General features: G+C 37.6%; 2 protein-coding genes and 1 non-coding gene across 3 annotated transcripts; all 3 read left to right on the plus strand.

The window, feature by feature from the left end:
- Nucleotides 1–4,914: 4,914 nt before the first annotated feature.
- Nucleotides 4,915–5,496, plus strand: LOC119824586 (keratin-associated protein 26-1-like). Its single transcript, XM_038344809.1, has one exon. The coding sequence runs from the start codon at nucleotides 4,915–4,917 to the stop codon at nucleotides 5,494–5,496; it is 582 nt and encodes a 193-aa protein (XP_038200737.1).
- Nucleotides 5,497–18,747: 13,251 nt separating this feature from the next.
- Nucleotides 18,748–18,855, plus strand: LOC119825789. The gene has a single exon (XR_005287264.1). It is a non-coding gene; the product is annotated as a U6 spliceosomal RNA (small nuclear RNA).
- Nucleotides 18,856–20,720: 1,865 nt separating this feature from the next.
- On the plus strand, nucleotides 20,721–21,479 carry LOC119824560 (keratin-associated protein 24-1-like). Its single transcript, XM_038344752.1, has one exon. The coding sequence runs from the start codon at nucleotides 20,730–20,732 to the stop codon at nucleotides 21,477–21,479; it is 750 nt and encodes a 249-aa protein (XP_038200680.1). The 5' UTR covers nucleotides 20,721–20,729.
- Nucleotides 21,480–25,142: the final 3,663 nt, after the last annotated feature.

The raw sequence follows: 25,142 nt of genomic DNA on the forward strand, positions 1-25,142 counted from the left end.
CGAAATGAGTAGAGCTGGAAATGAGTCTTTACACGGGGGAAAATAGATTAAAAAAAAAAAAAAACAAATGGCAAAAGAAAATAGGAAAAAGAAACCAACAAACTTGGATTCCTGTCCCAGATACTTTCCCCAAATAAAGTAAGGTTAAAAATATGGAAAAGTTCTTGATGGTGTTGAGACCGATTATTATTGAATCCTAGCTTAGCAGATGGGGCACAGCTTAGTTGTCAGTGTGCTTTCCTCGGGTATATGCAAAGTAGGCATGGCGCTGCAACGCCCGTCATCCCACCCAGAACCTGGGAAATGGGAGCTAGAGGATCAGAAGTTCAAGGTCCGCCTTGGGTAGAGAGCAAGTTTCAGTCCCGCCTGGGCTCTATCAGACCCTGTCTCAAAATAAAACCAGAGCAAATCACAAGAAGTGTAGAAAATTGTAATTTACTTGAGTTGTAGTTGGAGAAACTGATAAAGATGCTAAATAAAAAACCTTTGTGATTTGTTCATAGCTAAAACATTAGCCCATTGCTCACACTTAAACACTTTATTTTACAATTGTTTCAGGTTGATAGAAAGCTTGTGAAAGGAATAAATATTTCTATTTAATATACATCTATTAGTAATAGATTATATTGGTATTTATACTGGTCATAGTTAGTGAGCCAATGGAGACTCCGATGAGTTAGTCTTTATATATTATGCTGACTTCAGAAGTTTTTAGCTGAGATCTTTCTCATAATCCAGGGGAAAAATATTTTATATATGAAAACAGATACATATTTAATAAGAAAAGTTAAAATAGTGAGCTTATTGGCTCTAAAGTAGTTTATCCTCCTTTAAAAGAACCCTGATAAAATGTTCTCCATGCAAATATAACTAGGAAAAGAGACTTAAAGTAAAATGTAATAGTAATTATTGGGGACAAACTAGGTCATTGCATTAGGAAGAAATGTTGCTGTAATATGGAACTTATATTTAATTATCTCCAAAAATAGGATGAATTGGTTTTCTTTCTCATACAGGCATTTACCCATACAAAAGTAGAGATTCAAATACATTGATTTGAATATCTGCTTCTAGACAAAATGAATAGTAGGAGCATTTGTGTGTCAGGATAATCACGAAACTGGACAAAGTACAGGAGACAGGTATCTTTTCAAGGTGCCCAGCAAAAGGGAGGTAAAGGGTCAAGTCCTGGAGAGTTGCAGAGGGTCATCAGGGGGAGAGCTGTAAAGGGACAGGGGGGGAGTTGTAGAAGGACAGGGAGAGAGCTGAAAAGGGGCTGGGGACAACTTCAGAAAGACAGGGGGCTAGTTGCAGAGGGACACGGGGAGAGTTGCCAGGATGTGCTAAGCTCACCAAAACCTTCCCTGCAGTTTAATGATCAATCCTCAGGTGAAGGAAACTTATGACATTACAGAAGAGCCCCCCGAAAGAATTCTTTAAGGAACTCATAACTCACATTTCAGGGAATCATTTAGTTTCCCTCCAGATACAGCAGAAAGTTGGCAGAGAAATCAAAGGGATCCTTTGTTTAGGCAAAAATAATCATAGATTAAGTACTGATTGAATTTCCGCTTAATGTTCCCTGTAAGCAACACTCAAAAGGATCAAACTGTTTCCATGCAAATCACCTTTACCCCAGAACAAAGCTTGGGAATGTTTACAGGACCACAAAAATATACACCAGGCAAAAGGTTAAATAACAACACCTGGCATCCCATTGATGTTTACAAAGCACTGAAAGGAACCTGAAAATAAGACTCCTACTATAAGTCACTCAAACACAAGTCAATCAAAGCCAGAGCACGGATGCTGCCAGTGCTGAGGTTATCCAGGAGAAACCTTAGAACAGCAAGCTTAACTGTGCTTCTTTACGTACAGAGTGAGAAGAAATATACTCATGGTAAATATAGATAGGAAAGATAAAAAGAGAGACCCAGATCAAACTTTCATAAATAAAACGTCAATAACTGAGGTGGGGAATGTTGAATCTCATCCACAGATCACACACTGTGGAGGAAGAGACTAACAAACTAAAGACATAGGAAAGTCACACCCAGAGAAAAAGAACGTTAAAACAATAAATTCATCAATAGAGGTAGGTACCTACGAGCTTTCCAAATTTATGGTGTAAAATCGCAGTAGTGCCGATGGGAAGTAGGATCGCACGCTGCTCCTCTCACTTTGGCTATCACTGACTATACTCCCTGCCACCCCACAGCCTGGAAAAACTATGCTACCTTGTTTCTTCTCATCCCCCGGGAATTACGACCCTATGTGCCTGCTATTCCTGCTGTGACTTGCTCACTAACCATCTACCCAGAGGCTCGAGGTAACATGCCATTGCCCTCCCCCTAAACCAGTTAATGTTAACTGACTGCCAAGGTTGTTAAAACTGTAGGGTCAAATATACACTTTCAGCCTTTCTCATACTAGGCCCTGTGTTCCTTCTTCATTAGCCTTTTTTTCATTTAATTTGCTTCTAAGACCTTGAATATTTTTGGTGTAAAGAAAAGTAAATCTAGTCTATGCAGGTCTTCTACACAAACTTCGTGTTCCTGAAGATGGTCTATGTCTGGGGACCTGCACATGTTCCAGTAGATGGTCTATGTCAGGGGACCTGCACAAATTCCAGTAAATGGTCCATGTCTGGGGGATCTACACATGTTCCAGTAGATGGTCCATGTATGGGGACCTGCACGTGTTCCAGTAGATGGTCCATGTCTGGGGGATCTACACATGTTCCAGTAGATGGTCCATGTATGGGGACCTGCACGTGTTCCAGTAGATGGTCCTATAGCTATGTCTAAACAGGCAACATTTAATGGAGTCAGTTGGTTTCAAAACAAAGCACTTGGAGTTGGGATAATAAAGTAGGTGGGGAGATAGAGTACATATTGGAGAGGAGAGACTGTAGACTGGAATTAATCAAAGTACATATATGCATGTATGAAATTCTCAAACTGGAAATAAATTTCTTAAAAAAAATCTCCAAGTTCCATCGCATGGAAAAGAAGGTATGTTGTTTCTAAGTCATCTCCTTATTCAATAAAGAGAATTATAATCTGACTCAGCCCATTTTTGGTTTATTGAAGAATCATAAAATGTGTGTTTATAGTGTTCCGGTATTAAAGGGATTTAAATAAATGGGCTATTGAAATACACACTCTGAGCAGACGTAAATGAGTGCCAGCTACCTGACATTGCAAATAGGAAAGACGCGTTACGAATTACTGAATTCTAATGAGGAAATCCTGAAAACGTTTAGGAATCCTCACAAGAAAAGTCAGCTAAGAATGTTCTCATCGCAAAGGAATGTTCTCCTCCATAAAAAAAGACAGGATAGGTTTTATGCTCATGTTGATGTTTACCACAGTCATCTGTGAAAAACAGACAAACAAACAAACAAACAAAAACAAACAAAAACAGAAACAAGGCTCAGTGCTGGCTACACTGGATTGCTGAGCCTCACGTGAAGCTTGTAATCAGCTCTGCTGTGGACTTCCTGGATAAATTATTGCCCAAACTGCCCACTTAGGTTTTGTCATTAAATCCTGGAAGATACTGGTGAGGTTGTTTGACATGGGATAGTGTTTTTATATGCAAGAATTAAATCTTAAAAACATTGCATGTGAGGATATAATAATTGAACAGTCGCTAATGTACAAGTTCTGCTTATCGTCTCTCTGACCAAAAATGTTGACTCTCATTGCTTCAGGAAGGCTAAACTGAAACATGGGACTAAGAAAGCTCGCTAAACTCTCTTGTGTTTTCATCCCAAAAGGTACCACTAAGAGCCTGATTCCAGAGTACATGAGGTAAGCAAATTCTCTCTTGAAATGAAGCCCTTTCAGGAACACTAAGAGACCTTTTATCTAAATGGCATGGCCTAGATTGAGTAGAAGGATGCAGTGATACAGCTAAGCTGCAAGCATAATTTTGATTGGCAGAATAAATGGAAGTGAAGATTCATTTCCTTTCCAACCATACGTTGTGACTCTAAATGTCCAACAGGAAAAAGAAGCTAAATTGCCTTTTCCTGTTAAACAATATGGAAAACATGAGTTATTTAGAAATATTTTGTGTATGAGAAGACACTCTTTGGGAAACTGCAGGAAAACTGGCTAGAAATAGGGCACATCTTTTATTTCCAGTGTCATTCTAAAACTCACATAGGTATGCATCGAAGGACATGTGTCTTTTCTGGTACGCAGAATCTAATCTATCAGAAGATGTATGCTAAAACCTCCAGTTTCTTTCTAATAAAAGACAGAGCAGTGACTACCTTTGGGTGTGATACTCTTTGGGTGTGGATCTTCATAAAAATTAGCAAGGATTTTCAGGTCACCATTCCTTGCTGGGAAAGATACACTAGAAAACAATCTAAATCAGACTTCCCAGTGGTCTTGTGAGTTTTGAATTTAGGTTAAGTCACCAAAGCAGTATTAGGTATCTGAGATCAATTTTCTCAATTTTATTTATTACTTATCCAATAGTTTAATAATACTTTAACCATTAAGATATATTCATTTTTATTTTATTAATAAGTGACTTTAAGTAAGTATCACCAATTATCCAGAGGCATTGTGGGTTTTAAACAGTAGCTTTAAGAAGCTGTGAAAACTGCTGAAGGAAAATTGCTTCCTGTTAGAAACGAGATGAGGGGGACCAGATTGAATTTGAAATGAGAGTCATTTGAAAGATGTGACACTGATCACGTATCTTTTATGAGTTAGTGGGAGGACTGCTTAGTAGGCAACTAAAGAACATTCTAATGAGATGCCAAGAGGATGGACCATAGACAGAACCAACACCCAACACCCAGGGTATATAAAGAAGCCTATCAGCTAACAAAGGCACTTCAGCAACTTGCTCTCTGCAGTTTAGTTGAAGCCTGGCTGTCTTTCTGTTGCTATCATGTCCAATAACTGCTGCTCAGATGTCTGCAGCTCTTCTTCTCCAAGAAACTCCAGCCACGTTCCTTGTACCTCACCCACTGGCGTTTGCTCCACTGAGATGAGGTGTAGAGATGCCCCTTGCTCTCCTACTAGCAGCCTGGGCAGCAACACACCACGTGACAACTGCAATGAGCCCTGTGGTGAACATAGGAGCTGCCAATCAACCAGCTGCAACAGGAGCACTGGCAGCCCTTCAGCCAGCTCTCCAGTTACTTCAGGGATATCTGGATCCCAGGAAGGAAACAGCTGTCTTCCTGCCACATCCCGCAATTCCAGCTTTGGCCGGCCAACATCCTGTAGACAACCTTGGAGCTGCTTCCTTCCAAGCTGCCAGTCTTATGGCTATCAACCCTTGGGCTACCTGACCTATGGCCGTCAACCACTGAGCTATCTTCCCTATGATCGTCCACCGCTGAGAAACCTGACTTATGGATGCCAGCCTTTCAGCTGCATGCCTGACAACTACAGGCCCACAAGCTATACATACGGCAGGTTTCAACCATATTCTTCTTCCTTGAGTGGTTGCCATTATCCTTACTAAAGAAATTCATGAGTAGCTGAAGCACCCTCATGCTTCTAACTACAAGATTGACCAGCCAACATCACAAGGAGGGCTTTTGTTCCATGGGGCTGTGTTGTCTGTGCTCATTCTCTAGTAATTCTCTTCAACTGGACTTCTTGGTGCTTTGGGCATGTATACCCCCTACTTTAGTATTTTTGCAAATCTTGAAATTGTTCTACTTTGATAAAATGTTTTTCTTCTGTGTCCATTCTAATTAAATTGTGTCTTCGCATGCTTATCTTGTGTTATCATTTACATAGGTTTAATTTGCCCCTGGTTTTCTGTAGAAGCTACAGAATAGCTATTTTAGGTGAAAATGATGATTATTTGGGATTAACTATGGAGAATATTAAATATTTCCAGAAGTATTTAATGATTTATGTAAAAGAAATATTTTTAAAAGATTTAAAAAGAAATTTATTAAAACTATGAGAAAAGTCAGACAGTGTTGGCAAGTCTTTTTGATCCAAGCACTTGGAAGGCAGAGGCAGGTGGATCTTTGTGAGTCAAACTGGTCTACAGAGTGAGGTCCAGGACAACCAGGGCTCTTGTACAGAGAAAAACCTGTTTCCAAAAACCAAAAAGTCAAAAAGACCTATGAGAGTAAGGCTCAGCAAACTGACCCAGTGCACAAAGGGGCTTGCTGTGTACTGATGAACTGAGTTCTAACTCTGGAACCTATGAAAAGAAGGAAAAGGGTTAACTTTAGGAAGTTGTCCCCTGGGCTTCACACATGTGGTATGCATCAACAGACACTTACATCAGAGAGAGAGATGGAAACATAGACAGAGAGACAGAGAGAGATAGAGACAAGAGAGAAAGGGGAGGAAGAGAGAGAGACAGAGAGGGAGAGAGAGGGACTTTTTTTAAAAAGAGGAAACTCAACGAATCATTGTAAGGTAGTGACTGTAAACATGTCCGCGTGCTATGTGGTTGCATGATATTAAGATCCTTCAGGAGTTCGGGAATGATGGTATGCACCTTTAATTTCAGCACTTGGGATGCAAAGGCAGGTAGATCTCTGAGCTTGAGGTCAGTCTGGTCTATAGAATTAGTTCCAGGTCAGCCAGGGCTGTTATACAAGTGGAACCCTGTCTCAAAAACAAATCAAAACAACAACAACAAAAAAAAACAAACAAAAACAAAAACAAAACAACGCAAAAATAGCCCTTCAGGAAGCAGGAAGTTTCATTCTGATATGATGATACTAATAACAGTGTTATAAGTCCACAGATTTATGGTACTTCAAATCCACAAAAAAGATTTAGCTTTGATTTGCCAAGTTTCTCTTTTGAAATCACTGGCAGAGCCAATTAGGATCCTCATGCAGTTATTTAAAGAGTAATTGACAGAGATGTCACTATGATGTGGCTACTAAGAGGGACCTACTGGGAATACTCCCTGCAGCTTAGTCAGCAAGGAACTCATCTCTGTAGCTTTACCTGTCTGTAAGAGAGGCTATTACAGCTTAGGCAATTCTCTAAGTCCAGAAAAACAGGAATATAGAAATTGCAGAACATACAACAACCTGGCATAGGGATTAACCTAAGACAGAATTAAGGGGTTAAAAGAAAAGAAAGAAAACAGAAAATGCTTACTCACTAGTACATTAATTCTATCTGAGTTCTGATGTGAACACTGTAATATTTTGCAAGGCCCATATACTTCATGTTCCTGCTTTGCTTTAACAAATCCCATATACATTCATTTTCATTTTCAAGGGATAAAATAATGGTGGACTATAGTTCTTTTGCCTAAAATAACAGTTTTTCAATTGCTAATTTATCAGTTGTTCCTTTCAACTTGAAAATTCTATATTTTTTCCAAATCAAGGTGACATACAGAACCAGGGAATATGACTTGGGTTCTTATCATCATGAACATGCATTCACTTTTCTATCAGGATCACAGAGAGCAAATCCTGTATAACAGGGTCTTTTTCTGCGTTTCCACACTGACAGCTCTCTGCAATGCTCATATACTAAAATAAAGTCACAATAATTTTACAAGTAAGAAAGACTGCGTTTGGAAATTTCAAGCAAATTTTATGATATAAATTTCTATGTATTTATCTATGCATCCACATATCGCTATGCCTAGGAGATATATACATATATGTATGCATATATATATGAATATATATGTATATATATATATATATATATATATGAGATAGATAGGATAGATAGATAGATAGATAGATAGATAGATCAATGGTCACTTAAGGACATATTTGAAAGACATTGTCGTGTCTATTTTATTTTAATTATTTAATTTTCAAATATTTAAGATGAATTTTATTCTATATTATAAGAAAAAATATAGAAAAATAGTGTGACATTAAAACCTCATACATTTCTGATACATACACTTATATTTTTAATTTTGGTTTTAGTTATGTGTTTATATATGTATCTATGTGCACAGTTACAGGAGATTGCAAGTTACCTGTCATTGGTGCTAGGAACTAAGTTCTTGATTAATCATTGAGCCATCTATCCAGCTTCCCATGTTTCTGGTGCATAATACTTAACTGACATTAACCTTAATCTTTATTATGAATTGAAATACTAAATAACTCTATATTATTGATGCAGAAATAGGTTCAATGAAATTAATCCTCTTATAAGATCATTACTAGCTAATGAAAGAAACTCATTTTCACTTCAAAGCAGTTTATTGATATTATAATATATAGCTGAATTGTAATAATACTCTATTAACAGAAGTAAATATTCCAGTGCATTTTGATCATTCTTCCAAGAAATATTTTAAAGGAGTAAATATTATGTAGTAGCAAGAATGAGAATTGAAACAACATAAATGTGAGATACCCTGTCTGCATGAATGGAAAACATGTCTTATCATTACAAAAAATGAGCCAAAACTTTTATAACACACTTATTTGAAACACGTTTCATTTATAACTACAAATTACCAGCCCATATAGGGAAGAACCTCTGCATACTAAGCAAAAAATGAAGATATTTTCACTGTGAAATAACTTAATTTGGTAACAACTGTTTCAGAAAGCTTTAGTCATTAGGTATACTATTCAAAAGTCCCATCTCTCTCTGCATTTTGTTATCTAAAGCAATCACTCATGTCAACTAGATGAGTTTTAAGTTTTATACATATATAAAATGCTGAAGAGATGGTTAATAAGATGTTTCCCAACTGATAAGTTGACACATGCCTCTGACCCCAGAATTCGTGATGCTGAGCCTGGGAGGTCATAGGTTAAGGACAGCCTATGATATACAGTAAGATCCTGTTAAGGGAGGGAGAAGTGATGAAAAATAAGGTACCCATTATCAATACCGTGTTTAAACAATGCTCACTGAATTATGGTAGTTACTAGTCATTATGAGAGGAAAATTAGAGTTTATTCACAGAGAATATAAAAGTTAAGCAGAGGGGCTATAAATTAGTTGGGCTATGTCATGACATCATATCTGAACTGTTTTCCTGCACACTGAAGAATGGAAATAAAGAGGGAAATGCATGGGGCAAAGGGAGGAAACTGTATATATTTTCATGACTAATTGAAAAATAATCTTGATAAATTAAAAAGACTAGGAAGATGATTAGCTGGCTGGAGTGTTGAGGTTCGAGGATAGTGTAAATGAACAAGAGATTTTAGAGGCATCAAATACCAAAGATCAGTATGAACAAAGAAAAGCATAAAAGAAAGAGCTTGATCATCATGCAAGGAATAGACTGGAATGGGAAACAGGGACTTTCACAAGTAGGCTGTGTAGTTGTTAGTCTAAAGATGTATGGTGGAATCCAAATGAGCTGGTTGGGAAGTAGAATGCATGTTAGACATTGCAAGAAGAGTGTTAGTATTTGCTTCTCATTCATGAAGTAATAAGAAATGAAGTAAAGAAAAGTGAGGGAATTAATATCAGCACTTATTATTATTGTTGTTGTTGTTGTTGTTGTTACTTGCCGACAGGGTTTCTCTGTAGCTTTGGAGCCTGTCCTGGAACTAGCTCTTATAGACCAGGCTGGCCTCGAACTCACAAAGAACTACCTGCCTTTGCCTCCCCAGTGCTGGGATTAAAGGCACGCACCACCACCCCCGGCTAGCACTGATTTTTATCTTGAGAAACTAGCTAAATAATTTCAACTCATTAAGACAGGGAAAAACAAAGTTTAGTAAAACTAATAAGTAAAATAAAGAGTTACATTTTGGATAAAAAGTTTAAAATAGTAATAAAAATCATGCTGAGTGTGTTGATGTATGTCTGTTGTCTCAACATTAGGAATGTGGAAATAGGAAAATCAGGAGTTCAAGGCTATAGTTGATCACCTTGCAGTTCAAGACCAGTCTTTCTATCAAAAAATAAGGAAAGAGATAATTTAAAAAACAAACCAATACAGAAAAATACAAAGTAGGAAGCTTGTAATTTAAAATAAAATTAGCTTTTAAAAGTTATTTTATTTATCCAATATTCAAAATATTATGTAGCTTGCCTAAGTTTCTCAAAGAACTGACTATGAGAAATGTTCATAAGGACTACACATTGCCTGCTCTCTCTATGAAGTAATATCTTAGAACTAGTAAGTAATAATAAGGGCATTAATTTGAGAACAAATTGCTACAGAAGATAGAAAGCACAGAAGGGATGAAAACTGGATAAGGGGAGCTTTCAGTGTCCTGAGTTGGCAATTTTCCTGCTACACTTACTGAAATTATTAGATGCTTGGAACATGAGGATATGCATGTTATCAACTTTGCATAGGCTCATTTGTTCCATTCATGGAGAATGAGGAAACATCAAAAACAAAGAAATTCCAAAATATATATTGGGACTAATGTGAGAAAATACAACACATGGAAGAGTTTTCTCTCAATGAGGACTTATAAATATTGGAGAGGGTAGACTTCAAGAGGAACTAGAACTCCTGGATCTTCCTCTCAGTTCACTTTCTGGTCACCATATCTTCTATTTTATCACCAGGATGTGCTGCCTTGACAAACAATCAAAAGTAATATGGCAAAGTACTATGGACAGAACCCTCCAAACCTGTGAGCCAAAATACACCTTTTATTTCATAACTTGGTTATCCAAGGTATTTTTTACAATGATATCAAGTTAGCACAGAAGGGGAAAAGCTAGTGTAAAATACATGAGACTCAAAGGTGGTTATTTATGACATTTTGAACATTTAAATTAAAGTGAAAAATCAGATATATGGGAAAGGATAAGAGAGAGCCTTACTGAAGCTCTGACAAAGCTGAATACGATGCAGAATTCATAGAAACTTTATGTTTAAACAAACTTAAAAGCATAGAGGGTGATTCAGACATATTATAAATAAGATTTAATGTTCTAACTTGATGAGAAAAATCAATGTATTTCACTGTCAACTACAGCTTTCACCTTTTTTGTGTATTTCATCATGTTCCCCGCCAACAATTTCTAACAATGTACATAATAACTTATATTCATCTTAACTTCATGCTACTGGCCAGACACCCACACATAAATGATCTACATATAAAAATAAAGAGTTGGTCACTATAGAGATAGAAAGCGATTGTAAACACAAATATAAGTGATAAATTAGGTTACATGTCAGATAGGCATAGTGAGTCAACCCTGTGCTTGTCATCAATAGGTGATAAGCTGATTGATAATATCAATCTTCTTGAAGAGCTATGTGATAACCCCAATAGATGCCTTAACTACTGATGATCAATGGTAGGACTCTACCTACTTATGAAACTCTTGCCCCTATTTTATTCTACTTACCTGATACATTTCAATAGCCAAGGTAGAGAGACAAAATTTTTACTGTTGTCTAAAAAGAAAAATGTAGGTAGTTTGCCTACTTCCATGCAGAAGAGCTCTCGTAGATCCTTCGCCTCCTTCAGCACAGAAGAGCTCTCGTAGATTCGTGCTTGCCACTTGTTTACAAATCACAAAGAACAACAAAGTGAGCAGAATCTTCAACTCTCACAAAGTTTTCAGACAAAGTACACATGTCAACGTCTTCAGAAGCCAGTTATAAAGGCAAGAAGGAATCTTTGGAAGAGCATAAGAATTTGAAAAAGTCTACCTTATCTAGAGTCTTTGAAGTTCTTACAACAGATAAGAAATGTCAGAAAGATTTCACAAATCTCAAACCCCAGTGGCTTCAATGTCTTCTTTGATTTTCTACCAGAAATGGACCACACAGTGATCTGAGACAGAGAAGAATGAGTTCTTTGAGAATGCTGACTTCAAAATTTCAAGTATGACAAGTCAAGCAATTCTTCTATTGTTGGAAACAAAAACAATTCAAATCCACAGTGGTGGTCCCTCACATTTCAATGGCATAGTATATCATTATTTTAAAAACAAACATATAAACACATATTAAAATGTTGCTTTATGGTGTGTTCCTTTGTGTGTGCTTCCATGATACATGAAATCATCTCACCTTTCTGGAAAAGAACACAAGCTCCATGAATAAGTTTTGGTTTCTTTCTAAAGGGGAGAGATGGGACACCAGTCTCCCTAACTCTTCACTGAAAAGTAAAAGAAGCAAGAGGATTTTTATACAATAGTAAAACACTCATCACATGATGTAGGGTTTCTCTCTGCATGTTATGATTACCATTGATTAATAAAGAACTGCTTTGAGCCTATAGTAGGGCAGGACAGAACTAGGCAGGGAAAGCTAGGCTGAATGCTGGGAGAAAGAAAGCAGAGTCAGAGAGAAGCCATTGTAGTCCCGCCATAGAAGGACATCAGAACTTTATCTGGTAAACCACTGCCTCATGGCGATACACAGATTACTAGAAATGGGTTAAATTAAGATATAAAAGTTAACCAATAAGAAGCTAGAGCTAATGGGCCAAGCAGTCATTTAATTAATACAGTTTCTGAGTGATTATTTTGGGGCTAAGTGGCTAGGAACCAACAAGTGGCATTCCCACAACAATCAAATGACTCTTGTATGATGTACTAAGATGCTGAATGGCTGGTTGAAATATTTAATTTACTCTGATTCTCATCAAATGCACCTTTGACCCACTGGGATAAGCTTGAGTAGAGGTACTGTGGTTCTGGAACATATCTGTCCCCAGAATAGAGACTTCTGTAAACATTAACTTGCTGGTTCATGGAGAAGACTCTGAAATGAGACTAAAGAAAGTTTTCCTTCGGCTTTCACACAAGCACAATTATGAGATTTTATTTTTTTAATTGTTGCTGCATATTTGCATATGTGTTTATGCATGTAACTATATATGGTTATGGGAGGGTTTGGCAGACAAAGAATAAAGCAGGAAAGAATGCAATCATAATTAAAATCTCAAAACTTGGGGTGGGTAAAAATAAAAAAAGCTCAAAGCTTTAAAAATTGTTGCAAAGTGACAGATGTCTTTATGTGGTATTAAATTATTCTTGATACTGGTTCAATATAGTTTCATGAAGTTAAAAGTCTCCCAGTAATGGTCTTGGATGAAAACCTCTATTAATTCTATAATATTAGTGTATAAGCCGAAGGCAATTCATTTCATGTTTATCTCCTAAAGCTTGAGTAGTAATGTATGACACTTCATGAGTAATAGCACATATACTATATGTTTATAGTATGGCACTTCCTTGGGTCTCTGAAAATCAAACCCAAGTTCTAAATATTACAACGTTGTCAGGGAAGCATTCTTTAACATGTACTCAAAGATGCTGTGTCATCAAGGTAAATGTGTGGAGAACATCACATACCTAGATTCTCAGCTGACTATGAAAAGAAAATAAAGACATGGCATTTTCTTTCTAGTAAATTAATAAATTTTGACCTATGGGCACCATTTTAGGATGTCAACACTTCATCCAGGAACAGCAATATCGGAACTTTTGAAAGAGGAGGACCATGGCTTGTGACATTCTTATAGGTGATGAATAGGACGCACAGTCATGCAAATGGACTAGTTTAAACAAGCATGACTGTGAGTGGGAACAGACGCAAAGCCAAAACAGTGCACAGGTGACAGGTGACAAACTGTGTCACTGCCTCTCAAGTCTATTAAGAAAAAACAAAATTAAGATTGTCAACATAGAGAAGACACAAAGTGGATTTGCTTAACTAGGGGGTGGAAAGTCGTCTTCACAGGCAGCACTACAAAAAGTTAACCAAAAAAAAAAAGCTAATGAGGTGATATGAAGCAGATAGATGGAAATAAGTATAGGAAGAGATCCACCAAGCTAAAAGCAAAACACGGTCTAATTCCTTATTGGCTTAGGCAAGCTGTTCCTTGCCTTCTTGCCTCTTAACTGAAAGCCTGACTTAACACAACCATGCTTGTAAGACAATCATAGTATCCTGTAAATTTCAGTCCCCATTCTCTTAGGAGTAATGCCATCTTTCCATGATTTTATCCACTGCGCCTCTCTCTGTTACTTGACCCGTCGGTGCTGCGCTTGGCTCACAGACAACTGCCCTCTCTCTGGTGTGAAACCTTCCAGAAACTAACCCTCTAGCTGTGTGCTGTGTCCAGATTTTCTTGTTCCCCTTACAGTTCTTACCGTGTCTCCAACCCTACTGTGCAACTCGATCATCAACTATTACCTTTCAAACCCCTGCTAACCATAAAGGCCTGACACATGCCAGGGTTCTTCATTAAAGAGCTTCTATCCCAAATCCGTCTGTCATTGCTTCCACCTTCTCTGCTTCACCTCCACTTTCTAAAGTTCACTGAACTTTAAAGTTTGTGCCCAGCACTGCCGTCCTTTGAGCTATCTTTCCTGTGGTTGTTAGTCTCTCTGAATCATGTTTCTTACAAAGCTTCTTGAGCCCGGATTCTATGCTTAAGAGTTTTCAGCCTGTTTCTCACACACTTAGTCCTTTTCCACCAACTTGTTTTTCCTTTGGTGTTTTTAATCTCCAGTAATCACACCACATTGACTTCTCATCCCAGGATCTTACCTATACCTTGGTAAGTAAACATAACCTTTAGGTTGCTGAGTTTTTTCCAGACTGAGAAATAAGGGTGCTTCTAGCTCAGCGGCTGCTGCTTTTGATACACTTCGAGGTACGGTGAATTACTTTGTAATTACCAGTTCCTTCACTAGCGTGTCCTTGTTATTAAGACTCCTTCAGTTCTGTATCATCAGTCTGTCCTCACATAGACATAAAGGTATCTCCACAGATCTCTAAATAAACTCGCTGCAAATTGTATAAATTCAACTGTTCTGTATTATCTTCAAGGAAAAAAAGATGCTCTTCTTCCATTAAAAACATAACAAAAGGAAAAGCAAATATCTAGAAAAGAAGGCAAGGCACACGATTTCAAGAACCCGATTGAGGGTAGGATTCTACGTGAGTGCTTAAAGCATAGCTGTATTACTAGCAATTGCTAAGAAATTATATATGTTCATTAATTGGAATAGACCATGCCATGCTGTCATGATGAACGATTCCAAACTTCCACAAGCTTTTATTTAAAATGGTCTACCATTGCCTCAGCTTCAAAAATCCTTCTCATTCTAGAAACCATGAGTGGGAATGAGAGAAAGGTACAGTGTCTATCCTGACCAACAGTAAAATAACACAAGGGATTTTTATGAATTATAGTTCTTGACAGTTGAAAGCATTCCTTTCCTTTTTCTCTTTAAACTTCTGATGCCCTTTTTCTTGATCTTCATGAATTCTTGCATAAAATGGGCCACTATCACCTGAAATCATTGTTTATTTCTCTTTGGCAAATGTATATGAAAGTCACTACTTAATACAGTTTTCTTATGTGCTCAGCTGGGAACTTGTTCATTTCATCAACTACTTACATCACAGAAACTACAGTAACTATAATTGCATATTTATGTCAAGCAAGCAGCTCTATAATCAATACTAATAATAATCTTTGAACACATAAAGTCATTATTTTATTTCATTTTTATTTTATTTCGTTTTTGAAACAAGAACATTTGTTTTATGGATGGTTGAAATCCTCAAGATGAACTAAATGTTGCAACAGCTGCCCCCTTGGGTTTAGGGGTTGTTCCTGCAAGGAATCTATGTCTGAATCTTCTATAGACAATTTTTAGGTGCCTCATCTGCCCAGGCCCAGTATAATATGTTTGAGTAAGAAAGTTCGAATAGACGAACATCTTATTCAAAGACTCACATAAGTAAGATTCCATTAGGTTTTCTTTATCATTCCATTATCTATGGCTTCCTTCATTCAACTGGTGACTCAGCTGGGAGCCATGATGAAGTTGCCAATAACATGTTGATTGTGATGTAATCTTCAACCCCAAGACTGACACATCCACAACCGCAAATAAAACAAGTTTCTTTCTGCAAGCACCTCAACATGCCCTTCCCTTGTAAGTTGACTTTAATGGGATATCTCCTTATGAATTCCTTGGGAACTGTACTTCACATAGAGACAAAGCTTGCTTCAAAACACTCAGTTCCTAAAACTTGACTCTCTAGGATCAACACACAGTTTAAAGCAAGCTACCTAGCTGTCTACCTTGCAACATTTTTCTTTCTTTCCTTCATACCTTCCTCCATTCCTCCCTGTCACCCCCTCTTTCTCTCTCCCTCTGTCTCTGTCTCTCTCTCTCTCTCTCTCTCTCTCTCTCTCTCTCTCTCTCTCTCTCTCTCTCTCTCTCTCTCTCTCTCGTATGCGATGTATACACATATATCCTCTCACAGAATGTAGTGAGTTTAGAGGAAATGCAATACTTATAATGAAAATGATACTATTTAACAAGGATATTAACAAATGCTGTAGGCCAATGATAATCAACTGTAACACCAAATAAAAACTACATGTTGATTATATTTTTATTGCATCTAATCCTCACAGTCACCCACAAATAAAACACCACACTTAACTCCATTTTAAATACATAGATATTAAGTTTCAAAGCACTTGGTACTTGTCTGGGTAACAGAGAGGTAATCCAGCAAACCTGAATATTGAAATCTTACTTGAAGCAATTACATATAAAAACTTCAAGGACGCCAAACCTAGAAGATTATGGATCTTGCACAGAAGTGATTGGTGACCTAGTGACCTGCTGTCAAGCAAGTTAGTTTTCTTCACTGTCTAAGGAAGTTTTTCTTTTCTTTTTTTCCACTTAACTTTTAGAGGATAGATATGATTGTATATCTGTGCATGTGATACTAAAGAAAATTAAAGACAATAATTTCATAAGTGTATTTAATGAGTAGAATTCCCTAACTTAGAACAATAGAAAATTATAAAAAGATGTTTAACTAACATTTGTGATGCACTTTCTTAATATGTATTTTCTATTCTGTCTGTTGCATATCCTTGGAAAGTATAAACAATTAACTTTGGGTACGCTTGAGAAAGTACTGAAGAACTAAGAAAGAAATTGTCCAAGGTTAACACCTAATATAGAAATGTTACATAATAATAGATTCAAGCTCATTAATGCACAGCCCTGACTGCACATCCCACAGTGATTAGCTCTTAATAAAGCTGCTTCGAGTTGTATACATTCCTTGTTTCTCTGAAAAGTTAAGCACAAATCAAATTCACATGCTTGTCTTTCCCTTGTATTTCTTTTATTTCTTCCCTTCAACTTTAAGTTTTCGGATCTGCCCTTGAGCTTTTGAAAACATTAATGAGAAGTCAAACCAACAATGTGAAGTCACAAGGGCATCAGCTTTCCAGGGCAATGCTGTTCAATGTGAGCACTGTTATACTCGATGTCTACACAGTTCAATTTCTTCACGAGTATGGATGTGTAAGTGCCTTTGCTAGTTAAATCATGAGCTTGCTCTTTTCTCTGACAGCACCTTAGCAAGTGGATTGGAACACAGTTAAGGAAAGGAAAGATGCAATTTCCTGTGACCTGAAGACTATAAGGCATCCACCATTCTATCTTATAAAGTCTACTTAGTGTAAATTTAGTTTCCTTTGCTCTGTGCTTATCCTAAAGGATGTTAACCTTTGGGGAAAATGGGAAGGAGTTCTATAACTCTTTTTTAATGAGTTGAAAAGACTGCATGGGCTCATTAAAGGAAGCATTTTTCTGACTCTTGGATGACATCCTTCTTTTGTCTAAGTAGCTAAGGAAGTTTATTCCTTGCTCCTTATCACTGCTCAGAATACACAACCCCAACTGTACAGACCTGGAAAGACTATTGGTTACATTTTATACCTACTTATAGAGTATTCATTTTCTCTGGCTGTTGCACCAAATTATCATACACTTTGCAGACTAAAATAGAGAACCTTATTTGTTTCAGGTTCTGGAGGTTAAAAGTCCAAACTCACTTTTATTGACCTAAAATCATGGTGTCAGCAGTGTTGATTCCCTATAGTGTGTCTAGTGGAAGATATGCCCATCTTTTCCCATTTTCTAAAAGTTGTTGGCATTGCTTAGTTTGGGGCCAAAAGCATTTAAAACCTTTTCTGCAAACCACATTTCCCTCTGTCTCTCTGTTTCTGTCTCTGTCTCTGATGTATGTGTCCCCCCTCTCTCTCATGTGTGTGTCCTCCTTTTCCCCCCTCCCTCTCTCTTTCAGTTGCTCCCTTCAACAGATAAAGAAGCATATGATCACACTAGGATTTTCCAAATGAATCTGCCTGAAGAGCTACTTTATCCATATCTGTGATGTTCCTTTTACTATGTCAGGTAGCAATCAGAGGTTCCCAAGGTAGGCATTTTGGAGGAGATAGGTAATAGACAATAATACAGTAAATATTAAACAGAGAAGAATTGATTAAAGGAATGACATTTTCAGCAGTAAAGTGAAGCAGAGTTATAATAATGAGTCTGCAAAACTTTCAGAAGACCGAGCCATATAAATAACAATAGTCTTTATTTGTGGGTTGGGGAAGCCTGCTGGTTTCAAACTCTGATAGCTGTTCGGTGTCTTCCAAAGATGGAGACTGAGAGAGAAAACAGTTTGTATTTGTAAAAGGAAGAACTCATGAAACCGTGAAAAGAATGAGGACAGGAGAGCTTAGTGTATACATATGACATTCTGAGGAGGAGAGAAAACCCAAAAGGTGATGAGAAGCTGAGTGAGCACTATTTGTGCTACCACATCATAAAGCCCCAGGCTTTGAACACTTTTTATATCGCATGACATTCTACGTTGTATTTCTGAACTTCCACTTTTATGAATAATTTCCATTTAAAATACTTTTGTATTCAATGTTAGGGTAGAGTTGTTGTCTTAAACAGCTCATTTCGCTCTTTCTGTCTCCCTTGAGCCTGTTACAAAGAAGCCTGACGTGAGATACTAGTGCTCTCTCCAGCAGCATTTAGACGAAAATTAGAATGATACACTGAAGATTAGCATGGCCCCTGCATGAAGATAACACATATATCCCCCGAAAAGAACTCATTGTGTGTGTGTGTGTGCATGAGTGCATGTGTGTGTGTGTAAACAATTTCAAAAATGCCAGGTAGTGGTGGCACATGACGTTAATCCCAGCACTCGGGAGGCAGAGGCAGGTGGTTCCCCACGAGTTTGAATCCAGCCTGGTCTAGAGAACAAGTTCCAGGACAGGCGCCAATGATAAAAACAATGAGAAATGCTGAAAGGAGTGGAAGAATGATAGACAAAGAGAGTGACGTGAGGCTCCACCAGCACCTGAACATCACAACACCAGGACTCATCCACAGTGGACAATTCAGCACCAGTTGCCTCACGCATCTAATTCCTCAGCCAACCGATGTGACTCTTCTCTCGTGAAAGCAGTTCTAGCAGGAAAAGCAACATGTTGAAGGAGAGTTGTCCACTGCTGTGTTCTGTAATAGACACCGGAAAGGCATTAATAACGACTTGTAAAAATGTTTACACAATGTCTCTAGGTGCAATTTTAAAAACCTAGGGGAGAGGCATAAAATAGTAACAAATACATCCTGGATACAAGAGAGGATGGTGTCTTTTAGCACTTGTCCCTGTCCTTGTTTACCTTCCCTGAAGTCGGCACTGCTCGCGGACTGAATGCATCATTCTTACACATGTTGTAATTTTTTGCATGTTGTAATGTTGTATTTTATTAATACACATGTTGTTCTTTTAAATTTAATGGAGTCTGTAAATCTGAAGCATAGATTTTTCATTTTTGAGGACAAACTCTCGGTTCTTAAGTTTAAATTAAAATCTTAAGAATTCCTGTAGCCTTATCTCAGAGGAGTAGAGCACAGCATTTACTCTGTGTAGTGCCTTGTAGCAAGCACACAGATTATTCGAACGAAACCTTTCAACATGGCCATTGCATTTTATCACCACAGACCCAATATAACTTCAGTTCAGAGCTACACTAAAATCAATGTTCAAAAAAAGGAAAGGACAAGCAAATCCCATTTGCTGGAAAATGTTCTAGATCTAATGGCCAAGAGGTTTTACAACATGGGCAAAGGGCACATGTTGCATAATCTTAGTCAATTAATAAACTACAGTATTGACAAACTGGATTTCTTTGATAGTACATGGGGTAGAAACTGTTTAAGGAGGGGATTTCATGGAAGCTTCAGTTGCTTAGCAACCACTGACGCATGGGGACCACTTCATTTTTAGTCTGGAATAATAGGTCACCAAATGTCACCAGGATTACTGTGAGTCTCACATAAGGAATTCTCCAAACACATCAGCGGAGATGTTGTCATCAGGGTCTCACCTATCACATAACACATATTTGTGGAAAAATGAACATAACACATATTTGGGGGAAATGATTCATTTAATAGATAAACCTCTTCTTTTTCAAGTGACAGTGTTGAGATAGCCAAGCCATTCACCTTTGAAGAATGTGTGATCAAATCCTGAAGCATTTTTTTTTTTCAGAGTCAAAGAGTAGAAAAATATAGGCCCTTGCTTTATTGAAACCTTGTTAACCCTTTAATAACTATGCTGTAGAATCCTGTAGAGACATGAACTCTTGTTAATCACCAATTGGCATATGAGAGTTTCCTAGCAACACTGAAATCACTATTCACTATAGCTGCGGTCTACAGAAGTTGACCATTGGGCAATGGTCAGAGTAGTGATTACAGGTACTTTGAAGACTCAAAACAAACTTATTTTTGTACGAGCCTGAAGACACGAGCAGCTGTAGCTAAACAATGCAGTAATGAGACGTTCTGTGTTATTGTGTCAGACCGAGAGAAGGAAGAGTCTGGAGATGTCCCTAGCAGTCACCAGGGAAGATATAAAGAGTCCTCCAACTGCAGCCGGGCCATACCGACGCAACTGCTTCTTGCTTGCACTCAGTCTCCATGTCTCTTCTGGGCTATCCTGGACTTTGCAGAGCTACCTCCCATAGAAACCACTGCTACATCCCCGTGACACCTTCTATCACCATCTGCTCCGATGATGTAAACCGGGCCTTCAGACATCACACACCCAGCAGCTGCCAAGGCAATCTCTGGCTTCTGGATCATTGCCAGGACTCCTACTGTGAAGCACCTTGCCGCGAAGCTCCCAGCCATGACCCCAAGACTTGTTCTCCAGCTGGTGATCCCTCGGACTCCTGTGTGCCTTGCAATTCCCCATCTGCAAATCAAGTTGTAAGTGCCTGCGAAACTAGCAACATCAGATCCAGACCCAGCTGCAGTCCCTGTACCGGGACCAAAGGGTATGTATCCAATTGTACCACAGCTACTCGACTTGCATCTAAAGCCTGCCAAACTCCTCAAAATGGCTCCTGCTTCATAGGGCAATTTAATTCCTTCCCTACAAATCTCCAAACGCTACGTCACTGTGGTCTTGGCAACAGTGGATATAGAAGCTACGGAAATTTTGGATTCATCACCAATGGCTTCTTCTCCCCATCTTGTTACATTACCAATAGCTACCAACCCCCGAACTACCTAATGAGATATTGCCAGTATTCAAATTATTGGCCTTCAAGCTTCCCATCACGGGGCTACTCATGTAGAAATTTTCAGTCTCTGAGCTACATACATAGTGCATTTCCGCCTTTGAGATATTTATGCAGCAATAGGAGACCTCTGAATTGCTACTGATGGACTTACAGCTTGCACGGGAGTTCTGGATAGGCCGATGAAGCAGATTCTACCCTGTTCTAAGGTCTCTATTATTCTGTTAATTTTTTTTTTTGATTTATTTATCTCTAGAGGGTTGTTGCACTGGCCTCAAGTGTAACCCTAGACCTGATTAACCACTCAGTAGTTTGTCTTTGGTTAGTGCTCCCTGTATAAAAATCTGATTATGATGGTAGTGTTAGCTTTAAAACTCACTAGAATGGATTCACTGAAGAGACTCCACATGAAGGACAATCATCAACTTTTTTACTCTGGCTGTCACCTGCCTGCCACTGTGGTGATCTTCTATCTTGGTTTGATGGTTGATTTCAACAGCTTTTTCCAACTGTTCTGAATTTTTTGTTTGTTTATTTTGTTTTAACTGCCTGATGAGCATCTTGCCAGAGAAGGGAGAAATAATATTGCCTTAAACATTCTGAATGGAGCTATTTCTTCCTTTCCCTCTTGACTGATAATAAGGATGAGCAAATATTAACAACAAGCATAGCGACTAAAGAGAAAACCTCAGCAATTTACTCTTTCAAAGAAGACACAAAGCCCAGGGTTGATTGACAGTTGGGTTTTGGCCTGGACACTTGGAAGAAACCCTCAGAAGTGACTGAAATATACAAATTATATGACAAAACAAAGAAAAACTGCTATTGCAGATTGTCTATGACTCCCAGAATTTATCTATGTTCTGGATTCTTCTGTAATCCTGCTCTGTTTAATTATGCCATTTTAATTCTAGAAAATGCCTTGACTCTTGATTAATAAACACTTTTCTATCTGGAACCCATGTCTTTCCTTATTGTTCATGACACGTTCGCTGATGTTTGGTTATTATTGAGCACAGTACGCATACAACTGCTGGTTGCTAGTTTTGTTGGGGTGGTGTTTTGGTTTGCTTTTTTAGAATTGGTTTATAGTCTAAGTAAAAATTGCATAATCTAAGCAAAATTGTAAAAAAGATTGACTATGAAATCCAGGTATTTTGTTTTTGTGATGTTTTCTTTCTAAAACATTTAATTTATTCATCTTGTAATGTCTGTGATTAAATTTTCAAATAAAAAAATTTGGTAGGAATGTTTATAAATTAATTTCATAGAAAGTACTTATTTCTATATATACTGCATATGACAATAAAATATAGATACTATTGAGAAGCTCAGTAATTAAATATGGAATCTTTTGAAAAGTAGTTTTAGGTTTATAAACTTCAGAAAATGAAAATAAAACTTTTAATTTAGGTGGTAAAAATACTATAATCGATAGCCTAAGTGTTTCTTTAAATGCTGAAACGCGTTTAAAGGGAAATGTTTTGTGGAAGTGAATGCAACAGGAGACTGGAATGTTTAGAAAGATCAAGAGTACTGACAGCCAGTGTTTTATGGCTAGGGGTAAAACTCTAAGGTAGAGTCCTTGCCTGGCCTGAAAGACTTTGAATTTTACTTGTAGCATTTCAAAAACAGTTAGCATCTGTCTTAGTTGGGTTTTTATGCAGAAACATCATATCATGGCAAATTTTATAAAGGAAAACATTTAATTGTGGTTGGCTTGTAGTTCAGAGGTTTAGTCCATTGTCATCAAGGTGGGAAGCTTGGCAGTGTGCAGACAGACATGGTGTTGGAGAAGTAGCTGAGAGTTCTACATCTGGATCTGCAGGCATCAGGAAGTAACAATGACCTCAATGCCCACTGCCAGTGACACACTTCTCCTAACAATTCCACACCTACTCCAACAGGGCTGCACCTCCCAGTGGTACCAGTCCCCTGGGAAGGCTAGCAGTCATTTTCATTCACACTGCCACCATGTCCAAAATTAAAACTTTCAAACTGTACACATGGGATTAGCATTTTAACAGTCAGTGCACACCTACTGTGTGTAGTGAAGGCTTCAGAGTATTAATGTCTTGATTTTGCTTGAATGTATTGGGTGTTGATTTTCCTCATTCATGTGCGTGTCTTGAATTTTCAAAGAATTCTATCATAAGTTACAAAAATATTATTCTTAGGAACCAAACAATGACTAAATAGGACTCACTTCATTCTTTTAACACAGCATAGGTGTTCAAGTACTTGAAAATAGTTTTGTGTGCTTTAGCTGAGTGCTCAGTATCTCAACTAAATACGTATTCTTTCTCTGCAAACTCTGAAGGCAAACCTATTCTTTGAGGCATTAAACAGGATTCTTTGTGGTCATGAAGATTTAAGGGGACTGACTATTCTGAAGAATGGTTCAGATGGAACAAACATAGTACTATCTTAACCATTTAACAACAGACAACTTTTAAAGGAGGGACAGATCATTTCTAACTGGAAAAATGGCAGAGCGCTTTCTGAAAGAAATGACCTTGGAATGATGTCTGAATATTTAAGGGACAGGGTTCTAAGGACTCAAGGATGAGTAAAGGAAGGTGAAGTGGCAAATTAATGTGCACTCATGTGGCACTGTGTTTGACTAGAGGAGGGGTGCAAAAATATATCACCAGTGTGGAGAACAGAGAGAAAATACAGGACATCAGAGCTAAGGTCGTGGATAAGAAAGGTTCTCTTCAATAAAAAACAAGCTAATTATACAAGATTTATAAATATGACCTTGATAAAATTAAAAATGCCTAATAATGGAAGATATCATTTTAAAATGAGAAATGAAGGGAGGTGATGGAGCATGTGAGAAACTTGTGCTTACCACCTAAGTTTTCTGTAAACAGTAAGCCCAAAGCAAATCTCTATTAATAAAGCGAAATAACTGAAAAAATAATACAAATTCCTAAGATAAAGTACGTTGCACGTGCTCCAAAATCTACTTCCCTAACTATTTAATAGCAACAAAGTAAAAAAGCACAAATGTCTTGATGAAAAACAGGCAAATAATATGAACAGATAATTAATAAAAATACAAATTGCCTGTAAACTGTTTAGTGTGCTTGACTTCATTAGTAATTTTTCATTATGAAAACAAGATATTCTTGCTAGCCTCTCTTTGTCGAACATATATAAGTTGGTAATATGTTAAATTACATATGTCATTTCACAGTCTGCAGGTATGGGTGGAGATCAGTAGAGCCTGTGAGGGCATAAGGGCTGCAAAGGCACCAGCTGAATGTTGATACAATTAAGCATCTTGAAGTGTCTCCTGGGAAAGTCTACAGCAGGGGACAAACCTATGCCTACTTCACTTTGCTATTCAGGTTTAGTAGTAGGGTGTTTTTGATTATACAGTCTATCCAGTCATAAAGTAGGATATGTTTTTAATTACATGCAAAAAGCACAGTTGTTAAACCTAAATTTTACTTATGAATCTGCAATTCCAAATCTGAAATTCTCCCAAAGCAATAGTCCTTTGACTTAGATCCTTACAGTAAAATGGTTTCCAAAATTCATTGCTTTGTTTTCTGTAGACTTGTCTGCTGTCATATAAAGTCCATGAATTCAATATGAAAATTCCAGAAAGAAACAACTTTATGTTTTATGTTGAACAACAATATGAGTAATGAAACAAACTGTCACTCTGTCCTGCTTGGGATGTCAGTTATCTTAGTGTCTGACAAATCTGCGTGGTGTAGTGACCTTCTTGTTAGTCAGGACCCACCTTGATTGTCAAACAAGACAATCAAAATCAGAGCATTGCAGAACTTAGCAT

This window comes from Arvicola amphibius, chromosome 10, assembly GCF_903992535.2.
Source record: "Arvicola amphibius chromosome 10, mArvAmp1.2, whole genome shotgun sequence".
Lineage (NCBI taxonomy): Eukaryota > Metazoa > Chordata > Mammalia > Rodentia > Cricetidae > Arvicola > Arvicola amphibius.